The sequence below is a fragment of the Oncorhynchus mykiss genome, chromosome 9 (assembly GCF_013265735.2).
Source record: "Oncorhynchus mykiss isolate Arlee chromosome 9, USDA_OmykA_1.1, whole genome shotgun sequence".
NCBI lineage: Eukaryota > Metazoa > Chordata > Actinopteri > Salmoniformes > Salmonidae > Oncorhynchus > Oncorhynchus mykiss.
In genome coordinates this window covers 61,085,304-61,107,868 of record NC_048573.1, presented here as the reverse complement: position 1 = coordinate 61,107,868, position 22,565 = coordinate 61,085,304, and the positions used below count along the sequence as shown (strand labels likewise).

At 43.7% G+C, this 22,565-nt stretch overlaps 1 protein-coding gene across 2 annotated transcripts in view; it reads right to left on the bottom strand.

Annotated features, from left to right (window-relative positions):
* LOC110532569 overlaps positions 1-4,102 on the bottom strand; it is a 52,937-nt gene extending 48,835 nt beyond the window's left edge. For both annotated transcript variants that reach the window (XM_021616576.2, XM_021616577.2), the window contains exon 1: positions 3,849-4,102. In XM_021616576.2, the coding sequence (XP_021472251.2) occupies positions 3,849-3,930 (82 nt within the window). In that variant the 5' untranslated portion in view covers positions 3,931-4,102. The remainder of the gene's footprint in view (positions 1-3,848) is intronic.
* Positions 4,103-22,565: the final 18,463 nt, after the last annotated feature.

The following is a 22,565-nucleotide window of genomic DNA, read 5'->3' as shown; positions in this document are numbered from 1 at the left end:
GGAATGGTGGTGAATACTTTGGAATACAGACATCACAATGGCTCACTCTACTGTGCCACAGGCACTGAATTAGTGGCACAAATGATGCAGCTCCTGGAGTACCAGCCGTGAAATTAAACACGTTCACGTGTTTTTCTCTCTCTCCATATGGCTCTAAAGCTAGCTTGTTTTCCCTCTATCCACAGAAAACTAGGGCTCCTAACATGAAATGTATTCCATGAGGCATTGGTATGACATCATGCAGCATTTCTAACCCAGCCCATTTCACTGCTAAATATTTGAGAGTCTACATAACTGCTAAATCAAAGCCACGGGAAACGGGAACATAAACTCAATCAGTGTTTGTGATGAAAGTGTGTAGTTTGAACATCTGGCTTGGATAAGAGTAGAATGTTAGTTCAGCTTAACACTTTCACCATTGAGTTGAGTCATAGAAATCCCCCCCCCCCCCCCCCCCCCCTCTGTCTTCTTCTCTCTTTTCTCTTCGTCTCTCTCTTACTCTTTCGATCTCTCCCCATCTGTCTCAGTCAGTGGCCGACACCTCTAAAAAAAGGTTTGCATTGGCATTCCTGCTGCAACATCTGAGCCCTACACGTACCATTGGAATGCATGGCCTTCCGTTGTCAGGTGCTTAGGAGCCCTAATGGCTACACAGAGGCTCCCATCTCAGTTACCCACTGTCAACTTTTAGTCACCATAGCCATGCTGCAACTGCTGTAGATACAGCTCAACTGTAACTGTAGCCTCCAACTGTAACTCACCACAGTGGATCTCCAGTGTTTGGGGTCATGTGGTTGGTCTCAATGTTCTCTCCCCAGATGCAGGCTTTGCATGCTATGCTGCTATCAGACTATCCACAAACACGCATATTTGTATGAAAGATAAGCCCAGTGGCCCCTGGGAAATGAGTTTATTGGTTTCCAGATATATCCAGAGGCATGTACTGTATGGGTCATGTCCGGCTCTTCTGAGTAGAAGCACAAAGAAGGTTCTTTAGTCGAACCCTGGAATCAGCTGTTCTCCTCTAATTCCCTCTCTGGGCTAATGACATCACTAACCCTAAATCCACTGTGCCATTGATTAAACCTTATCCACAGCAAATACCCTCCATGAACAAGACCACAACTGTCCTCTGAACTGATGCTGGATTCATCAAAACACCAAGACATGATAAAAAAAAACAACTTCTGGGCCTCCTGAGTGGTGCAGTGGTCTAAGGCATCGCATCACAGTGCTAGCTGCGCCACTAGAGATTCTGGGTTCGAGTCCGGGCTCTGTTGCAGCCGACCGGGAGACCCATGGGGCGGCGAACAATTTTCCTAGAGTTATCTGGGTTAGGGGAGAGTTTTGCCGGCTGGTATGTCCTTATGCCATCGCGCACTAGCAAATCCTGTGGCGGGCTGGGTCACCAGGTGCACAGTGTTTCCTTCGACACATTGGTGCGGCTGGCTTCTGGGTTAAGTGGGTATTGTGTCAAGAAGCAGTGCGGCTTGGTTGGGTTGTGTTTCTCCAGTGCCTGGGGGTCATGTGGTTGGTCTCAATGTTCTTTCGGGTCTTGACCGTCTCTCCTGAGTCTCTACGGGAGTTGCAGCGATGAGTCAAGACTGTAACTACCAATTGGATACCACAAAATTGGGGAGAAAAAGGCGTAAAAGTAACAAACATTTTTTTTTTTAAATCTAAAAATAATTTAAACTCCCCAATATAGAGACAATGTTAACTGACCGTGAAACATTAAAGTAGTATTCTTCTGGAGAACACTGACATCATGGAACTTGACTTCCAACCTCTTTATGTCTGTACAGCCAGAGAGCTGTAGTTTAGAAAAGTGGTTGAAAAGGGGGGATAATGGGGGCAGATATGGGACAGGGATCATGGGGGCAGATATGGGACAGGGATCATGGGGGCAGATATGGGACAGGGATCATGGGGGCAGATATGGGACAGGGATCATGGGGGCAGATATGGGACAGGGATCATGGGGGCAGATATGGGACAGGGATCATGGGGGCAGATATATGACAGGGATCATGGGGGCAGATATGGGACACATTATTTTAAAATCAGTACCACCAGCTCCTACAAAACACAAGTCACCTATGCCGTACACACACAACTGAATCACCATGGCAACCATCTACAGTTGATTATGTTCCCGAGTTTGGCAGAAATGTTCCAATGTTGTGTTCCAATACCTTATGCTGACCATTCCTTGGCAAATTCACATAGCAGTGGCGGTGGCACACAAGTGTCAACTATGTAGCAGGTTAGTGTGATTGGTGGAGTGTGGTCTGGAATGGAGGAGGATATAGGGAGGGCTTGTGGCAACATCCCTGTGCTATTCTCAAAGTGAAACCCAAGAGCTGTTAACCTGGGCAGGAATGGGAAACGTTCTACTCATGTAAGGGTTTTATTTCAAACAATTTCACAATATTGATCTAAATAGTTGATAGTTAGTTGAACATCTAATAACCATTTGTAAGGAGACTCCAAATAAAGTAATTAAATAGCCTACAATTAAAGGCATAGTAAAAGCACAATACCTGTGTCTCTGTTTCAGATTAAGATTAATCTTAATGTGCCTTTCTAATGTGCCGTGCGTATGTTCCTTTCCATCCTTCTGGTTAGTCTGGCATAGTGTTCCCCCAGTTTACACTGTGCCAAAGAGCTTATGTTTTACCATCCCAGTGCCCAGATGAGCCACTATGGAGTTCTGGAGAAGTCATCACGCAGACCGAACCAACACCAGTCCCACCAGTCTCATCTTCAAACCATAACATCACCAGGCAATTATCATCTATATTAACAGACTTAAGAGTGTGGTTTGGATCTGATAGCTGAAGCTTCCACTCACACCTTCCCGACATGAGGAAAAGAGAGGTACCCGTATAAACAGAAATACCCACCACACACACTGTATGACAGTTTCCACCACCTAAGGGCTGTCATCTTGTGGATGTAATTGTACTCCCTGCTGAGTCACATTCCCATATCTCTCTTTCACTTACATCCATTCATTCTTCCCACCCATCCTGCTGGCTAATAGTATAAACAGGATGCATCTCCACAGGAGAAGCAGGAAACAAACACAGGATGAACTTCCTTCTCCTATTAAACTTCTGGAAACACAGATGAAAAGCCCCCAAACACACTGCGAAGATCAAATTGAACTTCCAGAAGTATATTTCCCCAATTTAAAAAGATTTCATCTGAGTAAAAGCTGCCTGATGGACCTACATCTGAAATGAGCAGAAAATGTTTTAGAAGGAGTGAGCGTTCCATCCCTTCAAAGTGTGTGCTTACACACACACACACACACACACACACACACACACACACACACACACACACACACACACACACACACACACACACACTGTTCTCTGTTCTCAGGATGTAGTTCATCATTATTTTTAATGGCAACTTTCCCCATTGTGTCGACTAGCTACACCCGCAACTTTTTTACCAGCCCTAAACTCCTAAGAGCTCATAGCTGCCTCATGCCACACCATAATAACAAAAGTATTACAGAACTCACTTGTGAAAAAGCCATATGTAATTTAAGATAATTTAAATTACATTATGGAACATTTTATTAGCATGTTCATCTCTCGGGGTAAAGTTTAAGTTAGGAATTCATGTTGCACAGCATGTTGCACATGCTCATAAACACTCCCATGGCTTGCTATACCTGGGTCATCTATACCTGGGTCAGTCAGGCTTAGGTTAATTGAGGTACCATGCTTAGAGTTAGTTTACTAGAGTTATCCATAGTTCAAGATTGAGCATGTAAGACACATAACTTTTGAGCCATGAGGTAGAGAGGTGTAAAGAGATGTACTACTCACTGTGTAGGAACAGAGCACAGAGAACCAGGGCTAGAGTCAACCCTCGCCAGGACCCATTCATTCTTCTCATGGACACAGCCATCCTCCAGTCCTTTGTGAGTGCAGCCGGTGTCTGTGTGTGTTTCCCTGTAGGAGTGTGTGAGAGAGAAAGAGAGAGCTAAGTAAGTGAGTGTTTGAGCGCTGGGGGAGCCTGTGTGTGTTTCCTGTGAATGCTCGCAGAGCGTGACAGACAGGCAGGATAAAGGGTGGCTTGTGTTCCGCTGGTTTTATATGGCCCCTCTCCTTTGCCCTCCCTCTCCCCCCCCCCTCTCTCTCTCCCTCTCTCTTCCCCTCTCTCTCCCTCCTCTCTCTCTCTCTCCCTCTCTCTTCCCCTCTCTCTCACCCTCTCTCTCCCGCTCCCTCCTTCTTTCTCCACACCCCTTTTCTTACTGGTTGGGTTTAACCCCTCTTAAGGCAGCTGGTCCTCCTCGTTTGGGTATGTAAGAAAGAGCGCGTGTAAGAACCCGAGTTAGTGAGTGAGCAGGGCATACTGTAGTAGGTTTGTGTGAGTGCAATGGTAATATAATGCTGGTGTGACTTGCGTATCGAGCCATCTGTCTGTCTGAGGCATACATCATTAGTACACATTTGCTGAAAACGAAGTAAATTCACATCAGGCTTTACGATACCACAAGTGAACTAGCACCACAGCTGTATATTTGGAGTTGACCCCAACCATGACTCACTGTCCCAATGAGTACCTAATTGAGACATACCAGGCTGCCTGCTGGCTCTGGCTCGTCTGATAGGCTGAGAGAGGTTCTGCTTTGAAGATGCAGCTGGTCAACAAGAAGCGCTGCCCCCGGTCTCATCTGCCTACCTGCTTCATATTGCGCTGCATAGCTGAGAGGCCTGTAAAAGTGCATGGCGTCACGCACATTGCTGTGATATGCTGTGCTGTGCCTGGGCTTTGGTGTGTCCCTGGACTGGTGAGTCAGAATTATACTGGGATGAGTCATCCACTGAACCCTCCCTCCCACACACACACACACACACACACACACACCAGGTACATCTGCTCACACCACACACAGCTGCTCACACTTGATGCCACTGGGATGTATAGCTGCCATTTTACAGACTACTGACCAATTATGCTATTCTGTGTGGTTTTTTTTGCACTGATCTTAACTTTTTTTGTACATAATGTTTCTGCCATCGTTTCCTATGACTGAAAATATCTGCTGGACATCAGAACAATGATCACTAACCTCGATTTGGATGAAGAATTTTACTTCAATGACTCGGCGGCGCAGGACACTGCTCACCCCAGACCAGGCCCTAATCGCCGACACCCTACCATAGACCAGGCCCTCTGAAGAGGAAAAGATGGGGATGAGACAGCCTATAGGGAGGAGGTCAGAGACCTTGCAGTGTGGTGCCAAGACAACAACCTCTCCCTCAACGTCAGTGTGACAAAGGACTTGATCGTGGACTACAGGAAAACGGACACAACATTAAGGATCTATCATGGTCCAAACACATCAACACAGTCGTGAAGAGGGCACGACCACACCTCTTCATCCTTAGGAGGCTGAAAATATTTGGCATGGGCCCTCAGATCCTCAAAAAGTTATACTGCTGCACCATCGAGAGCATGGCTGCATCCCCATTTGGTATGGCAACTGCTTGGCATCTGACCGCAAGGCGCTACAGAGCATAGTGCCTACGAGCTCCCTGCCATCCACGACCTCTATACCAGGCGGTGTCAGAGGAAGCCACCCAAGTTGCAGACTGTTCTCTCTGCTACCACACAGCTAGTCTGGAACCAACAGGTCCCTGAACAGCTTCTAACCCCAAGCCATAAAACTTCTAAACAAACACACACGCTGCTGCTAGTCACTTTACCCTTACCTATACAGTATGTACAGTACATAGCTACCTCAATTACCTGGTACACCTGCACATCGACTCGGTACTGGTCCTCCCTGTATATAACCATGTTATTTTTACTCGTTATTTTTATTCATTATACACTGTGTCACTATTTTTTATTTAAAAAAAAATCTAGTCTTTAACTCTGCATTGTTGGAAAATGACCCGTAAGTAAACGTTTCACTGTTAGTCTATACCCATTGTCTACGAAGCATGTGACAAATAAAATGTTATTTGACACTCACGGAAATCATAAAACCATATTCACATATTCCATACGCACACACTCACTGAAATCTATGGGATTATAATGATGACAGAACTGCGTGAGTTTTGGGGTTGCAAGTACAATTCGCAAATGTGTAATTACATTTTGCAAGCTTGTATCATGCTGTGTATAAGATGTAACAACAGTTGCAAACTTGTAACATGACATTTCAATACATTCAATTAGATTTGCAAGCATCATTTATTTTCATAATTATTGCAAGTCCATTTACGACTATGAATATTTTGCTGTGAATCAAAAATACACTTGGAGTTCTGCTCTTGGAGTTCTGTCACTGATGTCTCATTGTAGAAAGTTTTGTGCATTTGTAGAAAGAGATTCGAAAGGCCAATTTTGACTTGTGCTCTGGGTCCACCTTTTATGGGGCGGCAGGTAGCCTAGTGGTTATAGCATTGGACTAGTAACCGAAAGGTTGAAAGATCAAATCCCCGATCTGACGAGGTAAAAATCTGTTGTTCTGCCCTGAACAAGGCAGTTAACCCACTGTTCCTAGGCTGTTATTGAAAATAAGAATTTGTTCTTAACTGACTTGCCTAGTAAAATAAATAAAATGCTCCTGACCAATGAGATCCCTCCGCCAAAACAACAGCCACCTAACATTTCTGGATTGTTCCCTCAATAAAATTTCAGAAAGTAGCCAACCACATGAGCAAGAAAGGAGGAATACATTTAACCAAAATGATCTAATTGAAGGTAATTGTCTCTTTTTTCTGTGCATATTGATTTTTGGGGGGAGTGAAAAGGCGTGACAGTCGTTTTTTTATCATGTGAAATATAATGGTTCATTTCAGACGAACTCTAGACCAGTCATTGCATTGACACCCGTTATTGCATTAGATAGTAAAGCTAGGATGAATGTCAGAGGCTATCAACTGGCTAGCTTTATCAGATGTGAGGGGAAAACATATATCTTTGCTAATTAACCATCTGATTGATAAAGTTTAAATAAATGCCATTGGCTAGCTAGATGGCTAACTAAATTGAAACTGCTGGGGGAAAGGTAGCTAGCTAACTCCATCATCGCTGCAGTGTTGCTAATGTTTCTAGAAAATAAAAACTATTAACTATAGCTATATTTGCTAGCTATATTTTAAAGACTTGCTACTGACTTTCGAACACTTTTTGTCAAACTGCTTCATTCCACTGCCTGTTGCTACTTCCTAGTATTTGATTGATGGAACAATCCAGCCAATGGTTAGGTGGCTGTGGTTTTGGTAAAGGGAACTGATTGGTCAGGAGTAAAAGGTCGTGCCCGCAGAGTGCAAATCAAATATTTACTTGCAAATCTCTTTCTACAAATTGACAAAACTTTCTAAAATGAGACAACAGTGACAGAACGCAGAGAGCGTGCAGATTCAAAATCTGCAAGTGTATTTTTGATTCACAGCAGAATATACAATGGTTCCTCCTTTAAACATTGCTCAATACTGCAGCACACCTTGCGGGCTGCTGCAGAATTCTATGGCATGTTATTTAATTGTCAGCCATTGTTACCATTAATGCTAGGTGGTGTTAGTTTGACCACCAGAGGGATTCTTTGAGAAGTATTTGATAGCCTTCAATAGTGGTTATACTAGAGAATTTGAAACTTTTTTGTAAGAACATAGTATATGGGATTGATTTTAAGAAATTTGTATTAATTAATTTGATTAATATTATGGTGTTTCTATTCCAAGAAAAATGATAAACGAAACCCTCAGGGTTTCAGTTAGGATGGAACAGAAAAAATGGAGCTGTACAATGTGACGGTCGGGAGTAGGCTACAGTACTAAGAGCATAACATTCTAACTTCAATATGCTTTTTAAATAAATAAGACCTACACCACTTTTAACAGCACATTACTCAACACTAGTGAGACTCATGTCGCCTGCAGTATATCGAAATATGTTTTTTCAATGACATGACTCCATCAGTAGTAACATTTAGAGGATTCTTTGTTAGGGCAAATCTGATCTGTGAGAATATCTAAGGGGATTTTATATAATTCTAAATGAATTAATACAAGTAAAAAGAATAACTTGTTTCAAAAAATTATACATTTTTTAAAATGCATATGTATTCACCCCCTTTGCTATGAGGCCCCTAAATAATATCTGGTGCCTTCAGAAGTCACATATTTAGTTGAATAAAGTCCACCTGTGTGCAATCTAACTGCCACATGATCTGTCACCTGATCTCAGTATATATACACTTGTTCTGAAAGGCCCCAGAGTCTGCAACACCACTAAGCAAGGGACACCACCAAGCAAGTGGCACCATGAAGACCAAGGAGCTCTCCAAACAGGTTAGGGACAAAGTTGTGTAGAAGTACAGATCAGGGTTGGGTTATAAAACAATATCTAAAACTTTGAGCATCCCACAAAGCACCATTTAAATCCATTATGAAAAAATGGAAAGAATATGGCACCACAATAAACCTGCCAAGAGAGGGCCGCCACCAAAACTCACGGACCAGGCAAGGAGGGCATTAGTCAGAGAGGCAACAAAGAGACCAAAGATAACCCTGAAGGAGCTGCAAAGCTCTGTCCACATGGCCACTTTAAGCCGTAAACTCCACTGAGTGGTCAGAGTGGACTGAGTGGTCTATCAAAACCTGAATCTAAGGGTGGTCTTGCCATTCCCTCCCTTCAATTGTACTACTGGTCTGCCCAAATCCGCAACATGCTAACATGGAACACAAACAGACATGAGTCAACGTGGATTCAGATAGAAGCCCAATACTGTGGTTCATTGCCCCTAAGCTCAATTATATTCATTAGTAACTTTAGTGAAGTGGGCAACATAGCCAAAACCTTTGTGATTTACAGCACCCTACTAGAGTGGAGGGGGACTGTAAGAAATACCTGGGCATTTCCTCCCAAATATGTTCTCACTCGCCTACAGTAGGCAACCCAGACTTGCCAAAAGCCCTGAGGGATGCCAACTTTAATCTTTGGCATGCTCTAGGAATCAGGACCTTTCAGGCCTATTTCATTAGAAACCCACTACACTGAAATCCTTTCAAGAGCTCTGCAGTGAATTCAATGTGCCAAGATCCCATTTAAAAAAAAATGAGGGAAATGAGCAGATACACAACATGAAAGGTGCTGTAAAAACTAAAAACGAATGACTTGCTTGTCGTCTCAGCTAAGGCTGGACAATGATCCCAAACACACCGCCCGGCCAACAAAGGAGTGGCTTCGTAAGATGCATTTCAAGGTCCTGGAGTGGCCTAGCCAGTCTCCAGATCTCAACCCCATAGAAAATCTTTGGAGGGAGTTGAAAGTCCGTGTTGCCCAGCAACAGCCCCAAAACATCACTGCTCTAGAGGAGATCTGCATGGAGGAATGGGTCAAAATACCAGCAACAGTGTGTGAAAACCTTGTGAAGACTTACAGAAAACGTTTGACCTCTGTCATAACCAACAAAGGGTATATAACAAAGTATTGAGATAAACTTTTGTTATTGACCAAATACTTATTTTCCACCATCATTTGCAAATAAATTCATAAAAAATCCTACAATGTGATTTTCTGGATTTTTTTTTTCCCTAATTTTGTCTGTTATAGTTGAAGTGTACCTATGATGAAAATTACAGGCCTCTCTCATCTTTTTAAGTGGGAGAACTTGCACAATTGGTGGCTGACTAATTACTTTTTTGCCCCACTGTATATGTATATTGGGATCCAGCAGTTGTGCTGTGTTTTCTCTCTCTCTCTCTTTGTGAATGTGCTGTTGTTGCTGGGTGTTCACACATAGATGTGCACCAGCCTAGCAGAGAGAAAGGCAGGACACATCTGGAAGCAATGCAGCCACACTGGTGTTTTCTTGGGGATTGCCTGCAAAATTGCTTGCCAAACAATCGGATCAGATGGGGCAGAATCAAGTCCCTGTGCATGTTCCCTTTCTTTTGGGACTGACTGGGATTTGGTAATCTGATCCCCTGACCCCCATCCCACCCCTCCACGGACCCTCTCTCATTATCTGGAAATGGCAATGCATGGTAGGGGTGGGGGGGTTGTGCATCCTTAACTTTCTAATACTGACCAGACTGGGTCGCACACAAGCACACTCCCGAGCACACATACAGATGTAGGTTCTTCATTTAATCACTTTTTTGCTGCCGAGAATATTCCTATGCTGCAAGAAATGCCAAAGAGCTTCATGATTGACATAAATTCAAGTGAAAACCTGCACTAACACACGGTTATCTTAACAGTATTGCACATTTCATGTAGCCTACTTTTGTCCAGCTAAAAGCCTAACCACTGATCAAGCAACATTATGGACTAAAATGTTCAAATCCTGTTGCTGCAGGATTATTTTGTTCCGACAATCCTGATCAAATTAACATCCCACACCTGTAAACGCACACACTCCCGAGCACACACACACACACCCGAGCAGGCACACACACACATAATACACACACACAACCCTTCCCCCAGCCAGGAGCACTCAACACTGAACTTGTGGCTAGTTTTGGTGTGGCTGCTGAGAGGGGCAAAGGGTTATGGGGATTTATCTTTACTAGGCTACTGACCTAGTGAGGTGGAGGACTACTGATAGGACTGGATACTAGACATCCTACCTTGGATACTAGACTTGATCAGAGTTTTCAATGGACAATCTGTTTAGCAGATCTTCTACACTCATTATCCCACCAGATTTCCAGACAACTGCTTCCAATTGCTGTGTAGATTAGATAATGACATCTCTGTGTTCCTCTCTTGGCAGGGTGACTTGTCTATATGTGGCTTTGTAAGTATGTTCTGTTATGGTTTCCAATTTCCAAACACTGAACTACCCTGTTTAAAAGGAGACACAGAGTTGTATCTTGATATAGATGGTATGAAATACAGTATATACATGTGAGATGAGTAATGCAAGATATGTAAACTTTATGAAAGTGACTAGTGATCCATTTATTAAAGTGGCCAGTGATTTCAAGTCTGTATGTAGGCAGCATCCTCTCTGTGTTAGTGACAGCTGTTTAACAGTCTGATGGCCTTGAGATAGAAGCTGTGTTTCAGTCTCTCGGTCCCAGCTTTGATGCATCTGTATTGACCTCGCCCTCTGGATGGTAACGGGGTGAGAAGGCAGTGGCTCGGGTGGTTGTTGTCCTTGATGATCTTTTTGGCCTTCCTGTGACATTGGGTGCTGTAGGTGTCCTGGAGGGCAGGTAGTTTGCCCCCGGTGATGTGTTGTGCAGACCGCACCACACTCTGGAGAGCCTTGCGGTTGTGGGAGGTGCAGTTGCCGTACCAGGCTGTGATAAGCTCGACAGGATGCTCTCAAATGTGCATCTGTAAAAGTTTGTGAGGGTTTAAGGTGACAAGCCAAATTTCTTCAGAGGTTGAAGAGGTGCTGTTGAGCCTTCTTCACTACACTGTCTGTGTGGGTGGACCATTTCAGTTTGTCTGTGATGTGTACGCCGAGTAACTTAAAACTATCCAACTTCTACACTGCGGTCCCGTTGATGTAGATAGGGGGATGCTCTCTGCTGTTTCCTGTCCACGATCATCACCTTAGTTCTGTTGACGTTGAGTGAGAGGTTCCTGACACCACACTCCGAGTGTCCTCACCTCCTCCCTTTAGGCTGTCTCATCGTTGTTGGTAATCAAGCCTACTACTGTTGAGTCGTCTGCAAACTTGATTGAGTTGGAGGCGTGCATGACCACACAGTCATGGGTGAACAGGGAGTAAAGGAGAGGGCTCACCTTTGTGTTGAGGATCAGCGAAGTGGAGATGTTATTTCCTACCTTCACCACCTGGGGACGGCCCGTCAGAAAGTCCAGGACCCAGTTGCACAGGGCGGGGTTGAGACCCAGGGTCTCAAGCTTAATGATGAGCTTGGAGGGTACTATGGTGTTAAATGCTGATCTGTAATGGATGAACAGCATTCTTACATAGGTATTCCTCTTTTCCAGATGGGATAGGGCAGTGTGCAGTGTGGTGGCAATTGCATCATTTGTGGACCTATTGGGTTGGTATGCAATTTGAAGTGGATTTAGGGTGACAGGTAAGGTGGAGGTGATATGATCCTTGACTAGTCTCTCAAAGCACTTCATGATGACAGAAGTGAGTGCTATGGGGCAATGGTCATTTAGTTCAGTTAAATTTGCCTTCTTGGGTACAGGAACAATTGTGGCCATCTTGAAGCATGTGGGGACAGCACACTGGAATAGAGAGAGATTGAATATGTCCGTAAACACACTAGCCAGGTGGTCTGCGCATACTCTGAGGACGCAGCTAGGGATGCCGCCTGGGCCGACAGCCTTGCGAGGGTTAACACGTTTAAATGTGTTACTCACGTCGGCCACGGAGAAGGAGGGCCCACAGTCCTTGGTAGTGGGCCTTGTAGGTGGCACTGTATTAACCTCAAAAAGGGCAAAGAAGGAGTTAGTTTATCTGGAAGCAAGACGTCGGTGACCGTGACGTGGCTGGTTTTCCTTTTGTTGTCTATGATTGTCTGTAGACCCTGCCACATACGTCTTGTGTCTAAGCCGTTGAATTGTGACTCCACTTTGTCTCTATACTGACATTTTGCTTGTTTGATTGTGTAACGATTGTCCTCCTCCTCTTCTGACGAAGGGGAGTAGTAGGAAGGATCGGAGGACCAATGCGCAGCGTGGTAAGTGTCCATACTGTTTAATAAGAATAATGAACACTGAACAAAACAATAAACGCCAAAGTGAAAAACAGTTTCTTGTGGAACAAACACGGAAAATAATCACCCACAGCTCAAAAGTGAAACCAGGCTACCTAAGTATGGTTCTCAATCAGGGACAATGATTGACAGCTGCCTCTGATTGAGAACCATACCAGGCCAAACACAGAAATCCCAAAACATAGAAAAAGGAACATAGACAACCCACCCAACTCATGCCCTGACCATACTAAAACAAAGACATAACAACAGAACTAAGGTCAGAACGTGACAGATTGCCTTGCGGAAGGAATAACTACACTGTTTGTATTCGGTCATATTCCCAGTCACCTTTCCATTGTTTAATGCTGTGGTTCGCGTTTTCAGTTTTTCTCAAATGCCGCCATCTATCCACGGTTTCTGGTTAGGGTAGGTTTTAATAGTCACAGTAGGTACAACCACTCCTATGCTCATCCTTATAAACTCACTCACCGAATCTGTTTAAAAGGAGACTTGGAGTCGTTTCTTGATTGGCTTGACCAGAGCAGAGCACAGGAGGAATAATAGGGTTATATTAAGACCATGTCCATGTACTAAACTGGCCATTTGTAGAGCATTTCTTATTTAAGCTCCAGATCCTGGTCCCTGTAATAGTCCCGCTGCTGTTATTCTCTGTTTATCATATATGCATGGTCCCTTTAACTATACTATACATAGTACCTCAATTGGGCCGACCAATCAGTGCTCCCGCACATTGGCTAACCGGGCTGTCTGCATTGTGTCCCACCCACTACCCACCAACCCCTCTTTTACACTACTGCTACTCTCTGTTCATCATATATGCATAGTCCCTTTAAACATATCTACATGTACATTCTACCTCAATCAGCCTGACTAACCGGTGTCTGTATGTAGCCTCGCTACTTTTATAGCCTCGCTACTGTATATAGCCTGTGTCTTTACTGTTGTACCTACCTATTGTTCACCTAATACCTTTTTCGCACTATTGGTTAGAGCCTGTAAGTAAGCATTTCACCTGTTGTATTCGGCGCACGTGACAAATAAACTTTGATTTGATTGATTTGATTTGAGTCCCTGTAATAGTCCAGCTGTTCCCTGTAATAGCCCTGCTGGTCCCTGTAATAGCCCTGCTGGTCCCTGTAATAGCCCTGCTGGTCCCTGTAATTGTCCTGCTGGTCCCTGTAATAGTCCTGCTGGACTGTGAAATCGTCCTGCTGGTCTGTGAAATAGTCCTGCTGGTCCCTGTAATAGTCCTGTTAGACTGTGAAATCGTCCTGCTAGTCCCTGTAATAGTCCTGCTGGTCCCTGTAATAGTCCTGCTGGTCCCTGTAATAGTCCTGCTGGACTGTGAAATCGTCCTGCTGGTCTGTGAAATAGTCCTGCTGGTCCCTGTAATAGTCCTGTTAGACTGTGAAATCGTCCTGCTAGTCCCTGTAATAGTCCTGCTGGTCCCTGTAATAGTCCTGCTGGTCCCTGTAATTGTCCTGCTGTTCCATGTAATAGTCCTGCTGGTCCCTGTAGTTGTCCTGCTGTGCCCTGTAATAGTCCTGCTGTTCCCTGTAATAGTCCTGCTGGTCCCTGTAATAGTCCTGCTGGTCTGTGAAATAGTCCTGCTGTTCCCTGTAATGGTCCTGCTGGTCCCTGTAATAGTCCTGCTGATCCGTGTAGTAGGCCTGCTGGTCTGTGTAATAGTCCTGCTGATCCGTGTAGTAGGCCTGCTGGTCTGTGTAATAGTCCTGCTGATCCGTGTAGTAGGCCTGCTGGTCTGTGTAATAGTGATAAGTAATAGTCCTAAAATAAGAACATTTTATTTCCAGATTTGTCTAAATTACGGATTGTGAAGATGAAAAAATAAGGTATCACACATCTCGATATTAAGTGGAATTCAACAGCAACACTAATGTGTAATTAATTGCCCCTTGAGTAATCAGGAGACCTCCAAAAAGGAATGTCAACTTGACCATAGAGCGGTCATTAAAGTGATTATGACCACAAAGGAGGCAACTTTCCTGCTTCCAGGATTGTTAGAATGGAATTCTAACTCAGAATTCCTGGAAGTGGGAAATGGTGAGGAGAGACCGGGAATAGAGTCAGGGTGTGACCTGGCCTGAGAGACGAGCAGCTTGAGAGTGTAGCAGGATGTGACAGAGAGCGAGGGGACTGTTTTCCAAGGCAGGATCATCAGCGAGTACTCAGGCATGCTGCCAGAGGAGGAAACACCAGAGAGACTAAGACCTCCAGATAAACCCCCGGTCCTCCTCTCTCTCCCTCTCTCGTGTTGATCTCTCCCGCAATCATCCTGCTGACCTCCCATCCCTCCTGTTTCCTGCTATTCTTAGGACCTCTGTAGGTATCCCCAAAAAATATTTACAGATTGGGGCTTGTAGGGGTCGTAGAGAAAAACAGAGAACATCATTGAGTTCGAAAGAGAGCCTCCCCTTTCTTAGTGTGTCAAACCATTTGGACACTACAGAAGTTTTTGTGAGAAGACCACAGATGCGGAAGGCCGACATAGGAGGATGCGGTAGGTTGAGACGACCCATGCAAAAAAACTGGCCAGTGGAGAGGCTCCAGTCTATCCAGATGGCCAATGGAGAGGCTCCAGTCTATCCAGATGGGCAATGGAGAGTCCTGAATCAGCCCTGTCCCTATTGAGGCTGGTGAGCAGGCATGAGGGAACCCTGGTCCTGCCAAGGCCTGATGCTTCTCCTGGCACAGAGGGAAGACTACGGACAACACCAGAGGGAAACAGACTGTCAGGCAAGACGGAGGCAAACAGGAAGGAAGGAAACACAATGTAGCCCTCACCAACGCAACAACCATGGTATTGCATCATGTTCTTGGAAGGCAGCACTGCCTTTGAATGTAAATATCTAAATGTATTCTTAACAAATAGGTTACCTTTATTATTAATCAAATCAAATCAAAAGTATTTATATAGCCTTTCATACATCAGCTGATATCTCAAAGTGCTGTACAGAAACCCAGCCTAAAACCCCAAACAGCAAGCAATGCAGGTGTAGAAGCACGGTGGCTAGGAAAAACTTCCTAGAAAGGCCAAAACCTAGGAAGAAACCTAGAGAGGAACCAGGCTATGTGGGGTGGCCAGTCCTCTTCTGGCTGTGCCGGGTGGAGATTATAACAGAACATGGCCAGGATGTTCAAATGTTCATAAATGACCAGCATGGTCAAATAATAATAATCACAGGCAGAACAGTTGAAACTGGAGCAGCAGCACAGCCAGGTGGACTGGGGACAGCAAGGAGTCATCATGCCAGGTAGTCCTGAGGCATGGTCCTAGGGCTCAGGTCCTATGAGAGAGAGAAAGAAAGAGAGAAAGATTATGGTATTATTATGGTAGTCTAAACATACAGTGCTGGCCACTTGACATGGAGCCCATCAATAAGTTGCAATATAGTCCAAGTTATTTGCTCTCTCAATCTGCATCTATTCCGTTCTGACATGCATGCCCTGCATGTTTTATTGATTTGGAGTCGTCTGTAATGGACTTTCCAAAACATGAAGGACTAGATCCAAGTTCACTTCATTCTTTATCCTCCTCCCTCCACCTCTTAGATGGAAAACATGGTTCTTGTACCGGTACTGACCAACATTTTTCTAATAAATCGATATCTGTACACCACAGATCGAAATGGCATGCATTGAGCAGTAGACCTGATTCTTCACGGACACAGGAGTTTGTCTCTTCTGCCTGTGTGAAGCAGGGTGTTAAATCTGACACCACTTGAAGCTGGGATGTCCCTCCTACCAGCTCTTCCGGCTGTCCATTAACTCCTGGCTGAACCCTATCTCACATCCACTAACAATGCCTAGCATCCTTACACCATAACACAGCAGGAGAGAGTGGTTTCATTCCGTTAGCATATTCAGAGATCGATTTATAACCAGTAATCTAAAATAATGTATAGATTTTAAACAAAAAACATGTTATGTTTGTCGTAGGCGGACAAGATTAATATGAGATGAAAGGAGAGTTCATAACAAGTTCTGGAAGCCAAGCTAGAGCTCTGTGAGATGTTCACAGCGATGGGTGCAGATGTTTTGATCAAGAGAGACCTTTAGAAAATATGCACATTTACTCTCACACTAAACATACAAATATGTATTTTACAGTTAAGGTGACAAGCCTAACTCATGCATCTTTGTTGAATAGGAAATTCATCATAAAATGTTTCACATTTTCATATTTTTGTACTGTGTACTTGGCTTTTGTCCTCAAAAGTGACTACAACTCAGATATTTATAACTGTTTTTCCAGAAAGGTGAGATTTTAACCTTCCTTTGAGTATGCAGCATGACTAGTTATTGTTTATGGCCCTCATGATAAATAATTACTTTGGGGGATTACGTAGATAACATTTTTGATTACAAGAGGTCAGATTCTCTCTCCCTCTCTAAGCCCTATCCACTTCACTCCTTACAGCTGTTCCTCTTTAAAAAACTGTCTCAGGAGAGAGAATCCTCCTATTGTTCATAAAACCAACCCAGAGAGCCCCGCCAACACCAAACACACACACCACGTTACACTCATAACCTGCACACACACACGTACGCAAGCACGCTCGCACGTACGCACGCACACACACACGCACTCACACACACACACACACACACACACACACACACACACACACACACACACCACGTTACACCCATAACCTACACACACGCGCGCACGCACGCACACACACACGCACTCACACACACACACACACACACACACACACACACACACACCACGTTACACCCATAACCTGCACACACACACGCACGCACACACACACACACACACACACACGCACGCACACACACACACAGTGTGAAATCCCTAACCTGCACACACACGCACGCACGCACACACACACACACACACACACACACACACACACACACACACACACACACACACACACACACACACACACACACACACACACACACACACACGCACGCACACACACAGTGTGAAACCCCTAACCTGCACACACACACGCAGTCCCCCCAAAAATAAGAAACCAGCTTAATTTGATGAAGCTCAACACAAAAAAACCAAGCCATCTTAAAATCGGAAAAGCAAGCACAACAACTTAGATAACATGCAAACATGTTATTACTAGGAACTCTTGAGTGCGCTCAATTGCTTCTACAGTAGAAAGTTGACAGATATTAGCCTCACTGTGAGTTTGACTGCATCATTGTTTTTGACGTCGCCCTCACCTTCACTAGTTATATATCAGTATGTATACACTGCATTCGGAAAGCATTCAAACCCTTTCCCTTTTTCCACATTTTGTTACATTACAGCTATATTCTAAAATGGATTCAATAGTTTTCCCCCCGCATTAATCTACACACAATACCCATAATCACAAAGTGAAAACAGGTTTTTAGTCATTTTTGCAAATGTATTAAAAATAAAAACAGATACCTTATTTACATAAGTATTCAGACCTTTTGCTATGAGACTCGTAATTGAGCTCAGGTGCATCCTGTTTTCATTGATCATCCTTGAGATGTTTCTACAACTTGATTGGAGTCCACCTGTGGTAAATCCAATTGATTGGACATGATTTGGAAAGGCACACACCTGTCTATATAAGATCCCACAGTTGACAGTGCATGTCACAGCAAAAACCAAGCCATGAGGTCAAAGGAATTGTCCGTTGAGCTCCGAGACAGGATTTTGTAGAGGCACAGATCTGAAAGGGTACCAAAACATTTCTGCAGCATTAAAGGTTCCCAAGAACAAAGTGGCATCCATCATTCTTAAATGGAAGAAATCTGGAACCCCCAAGGCTCTAGTGCTGACCATCTGGCCAAACTGAGCAATCAGGGGAGAAGTGCCTTGGTCAGGGAGGCGACCAAGAACCCAATGGTTACTCTGACAGAGCTCCAGAATTCCTCTATGGAGATGGGAGAACCTTCCAGAAGGACATCCATCTCTGCAGCACTCTACAGATAAGGCCTTTATGCTAGAGTGGCAAAGTACAGAGAGATCCTTGACGAAAACCTGCTCCATAGTGCTCAAGACCTCAGACTGGGGCGTAGGTTCACCTTTGTCATGACGTTGGCCTGTGGGTAAGGTTTATGACCTCCCCATAAATACCTTTCTCCCTTCCCTCTCTCTTGACTCTACAGAGGGACTCTTGAATAGCCTTTGTTAAACAGAGAGTCTGGGAACATCAAACAAGTGGAGGGAAAGGAACCATGTTTTGGTAATGGAACCAGTTGAAAATATGCGTTGGTACTGAATGAATATGATGTCAGTTCGGTTGTCATCTGAGACATTATGACTGATGACAGGATGACCTAAACTGTATCTGGGAAAGTCTACACATTCTAGTTATCAGATTCACATGGAATTGTTGTGAAATTCAAATGTTTAAATATACAATTATTTGCTGAAAATATTAAATGTAATTTTAGCTTCTAAATGAGAGAATTGGGTTTTCATGAGGTTAGGGCTCTGCTCAATCAGTGGCCCACCCCTGTGAAGAGACATGGGCTACAAACTATGAAACACACCCTTCTCTCTTCACTATATAAGCCCTTGACGAAAATGTAACCTCATGTTCTGGGTACATTAGGATGACGATCCGATGTCAGAAGGATTCAGATAACTACAGAACGAAGCCAACCAACCTTGGTTGCGAATGGTATGAACTTTGAACTCTTATTCACTACAAAAGTGATACCTCCTAACCGTTGAGTTAGAGCGGCCGCTGTAAACGTGGGCTAGGAAAGGACGGACAGAATATCCCATCTACCACAGAACGACGACACTACAACGTATCCCGCTCACCACCAGAGACACTCTTCTGACAAAGGACTCTGTTGGGCAACACGGCCTTCCATCTACCACCAACCTATTGAAGCGCAGCTCAGAGTAAATATTTATTGTATTTTCGTTTTCCAAATGGGCGGTAATTTAGAATGCATAAGATTCTGTATTTACGATAGAGTAGCTGCCTACGGCCCAATAGAGACATCGCTTCTCCCCTTGTTCTTCAAGTCTTCCCGCTCTTTCACTATGTAACCAGCTGTCATATCTGTTCTGTCCGCTAGGGACGTTTTCCTTTATGACATCATTTGTAATCAAGGTATGATTCATTCTGTGTATATGTAATTGCCACCAGCCATACTGCTCGTTCTGTGCATGATTTCCTGCAAGACAGGAATATCAGTGTTCTGCCATGGCCAGCGAAGAGCCCGGATCTCAATCCCATTGAGCACATTTGGGACCTGTTGGATTGGAGGGTGAGGGCTAGGACCAGTCCTCACAGAAATGTCCGGGAACTTGCAGGTGCCTTGGTGGAAGAGTTGGGTAACATCTCACAGCAAGAACTGGCAAATCTGGTGCAGTCCATGAGGTGGAGATGCACTGCAGTTTTTCATGCAGCTGGTGGCCACACCAGATACTGACTTACTTTTGATTTTGACCCCCCCCCCCCCCCTTTGTTCAGGGACAAATGATTACATTTCTGTTAGTCACATGTCTGTGGAACTTGTTCAGTTTATGTCTCAGTTGTTGAATCTGGTTATGTTCATACAAACATTTATACATGTTCAGTTTGCTGAAAATAAATGCAGTTGACAGTGAGAGGACATTTATTTTTTTTCGAAGTTATATACAGTTGAAGTCGGAAGTTTACATACACCTTAGCCAAATACAGTTTTTCACAATTCCTGACATTTAATCCTAGTACAGAATCCCTGCTTTAGACCAGTTAGGATCACCACTATACACTCAGTATGTGGTAGCGTTGCCTTTAAATTGTTTAACTTGGGTCAGAACGTTTCGGATAGCCTTCCACAAGCTTCCCATAATAAGTTGGGTGAATTTTGGCCCATTCCTCCTGACAGAGCTGGTGTAACTGAATCAGGTTTGTAGGCCTCCTTGCTCGCACACGTGTTTTCAGTTCTGCCCAAACATTTTCTATAGGGTTGAGGTCAGGGCTTTGTGATGGCCACTCCAATACCTTGACTTTGTTGTCCTTAAGCTATTAAGCTATTTTGGCAACAATTTTGGAAGTGTGCTTGGGGTCACTGTCCATTTGGAAGACCCATTTGCGACCAAGCTTTAACTTCCTGACAGATGTCTTGAGATGTTGCTTCAATATATCCACATAATATTCCTTCCTCATGAAGCCATCTATTGTGTGAAGTGCACCTGCAGCAAAGCGCCCCCACAACATGATGTTGCCATCCCCGTGCTTCACGGTCGGGATGGTGTTCTTCGGCTTGCAAGCCTCCCCCTTTTTCCTCCAAACATAACAATGGTCATCATGGCCAAACAGTTCTATTTTTGTTTCCTCAGACCAGAGGACATTTCTCCAAAAAGTACCATCTTTGTCCCCATGTGCAGTTGCAAACAGTAGTCTGGCTTTTTAATGGTGGTTTGGAGCAGTGGCTTCTTCCTTGCTGAGCGGCCTTTCAGGTTATGTCGATATAGGACTTGTTTTACTGTGGATATAGATACTTTGGATATACTTTGGATATAGATACTGTTTCCTCCAGCTTCTTCACATGGTCCTTTGCTGTTGTTCTGGGATTGATTTGCAATTTTTGCACCATAGTACGTTCATCTCTAGGAGACAGAACGTTTCCTTCCTGAGTGATATGACAGCTGCATGGTCCCATGGTGTTATACTTGCGTACTATTGTTTGTACAGATGAACGTGGTACCTTCAGGCGTTTGGAAATTGCTCCCAAGGATGAACCAGACTTGTGGATGTCTATCATTTTTTTCTGAGGTCTTGGCTGATTTATTTTCATTTTCCCATGATATCAAGCAAAGAGGCACTGAGTTTGAAGGTAGGCCTTGAAATACATCTTCAGGTACACCTCCAATTGACTCAAATGTTGTCAATTAGCCTTTCAGAAGCATCTAAAGCATGACATAATTTTTAAAAATTTTCCAAGCTGTTTAAAGGCACAGTCAACTTAGTGTATGGAAACTTCTGACCAACTGGAATTGTGATACAGTGAATTATAAGTTATAATTATAATTATAATTCAATTCTTTCTTTGGCCGTCTCTCTTTCCAGTTCTCTGCTGCCAATGACTGGAACGAACTACAAAAATCTCTGAAACTGGAAACACTTATCTCCCTCACTAGCTTTAAGCACCAACTGTCAGAGCAGCTCACAGATTACTGCACCTGTACATAGCCCACCTATAATTTAGCCCTATCAACTACCTCTTTCCCAACTGTATTTAATTTATTTATTTATTTTGCTCCTTTGCACCCCATTATTTTTATTTCTACTTTGCACATTCTTCCATTGCAAAACTACCATTCCAGTGTTTTACTTGCTATATTGTATTTACCTTGCCACCAAGGCCTTTTTTTGCCTTTACCTCCCTTCTCACCTCATTTGCTCACATTGTATATAGACTTGTTTATACTTTATTATTGACTGTATGTTTGTTTTACTCCATGTGTAACTCTGTGTTGTTGTATCTGTCGAACTGCTTTGCTTTATCTTGGCCAGGTCGCAATTGTAAATGAGAACTTGTTCTCAACTTGCCTACCTGGTTAAATAAAGGTAAAATAAAATAAATAAATAAAATAAATAAGTGAAATAATCTGTCAGTAAATAATTGTTGTAAAAATGACTTGTGTCATGCACAAAGTAGATGTCCTAACCAACTTACCAAAACAAGAAATTTGTGGAGTGGTTGAAAAATGCGTTTTAATGACTCCAACCTAAGTGTATGTAAACTTCCTACTTCAACTGTATATATAGTATAGTCAAACGTTTGGGCACACCTCCTCATATAATACAAATAATAGTGAAGAGATCAAAACTATGAAATAACACATATGGAATCATGTAGTAA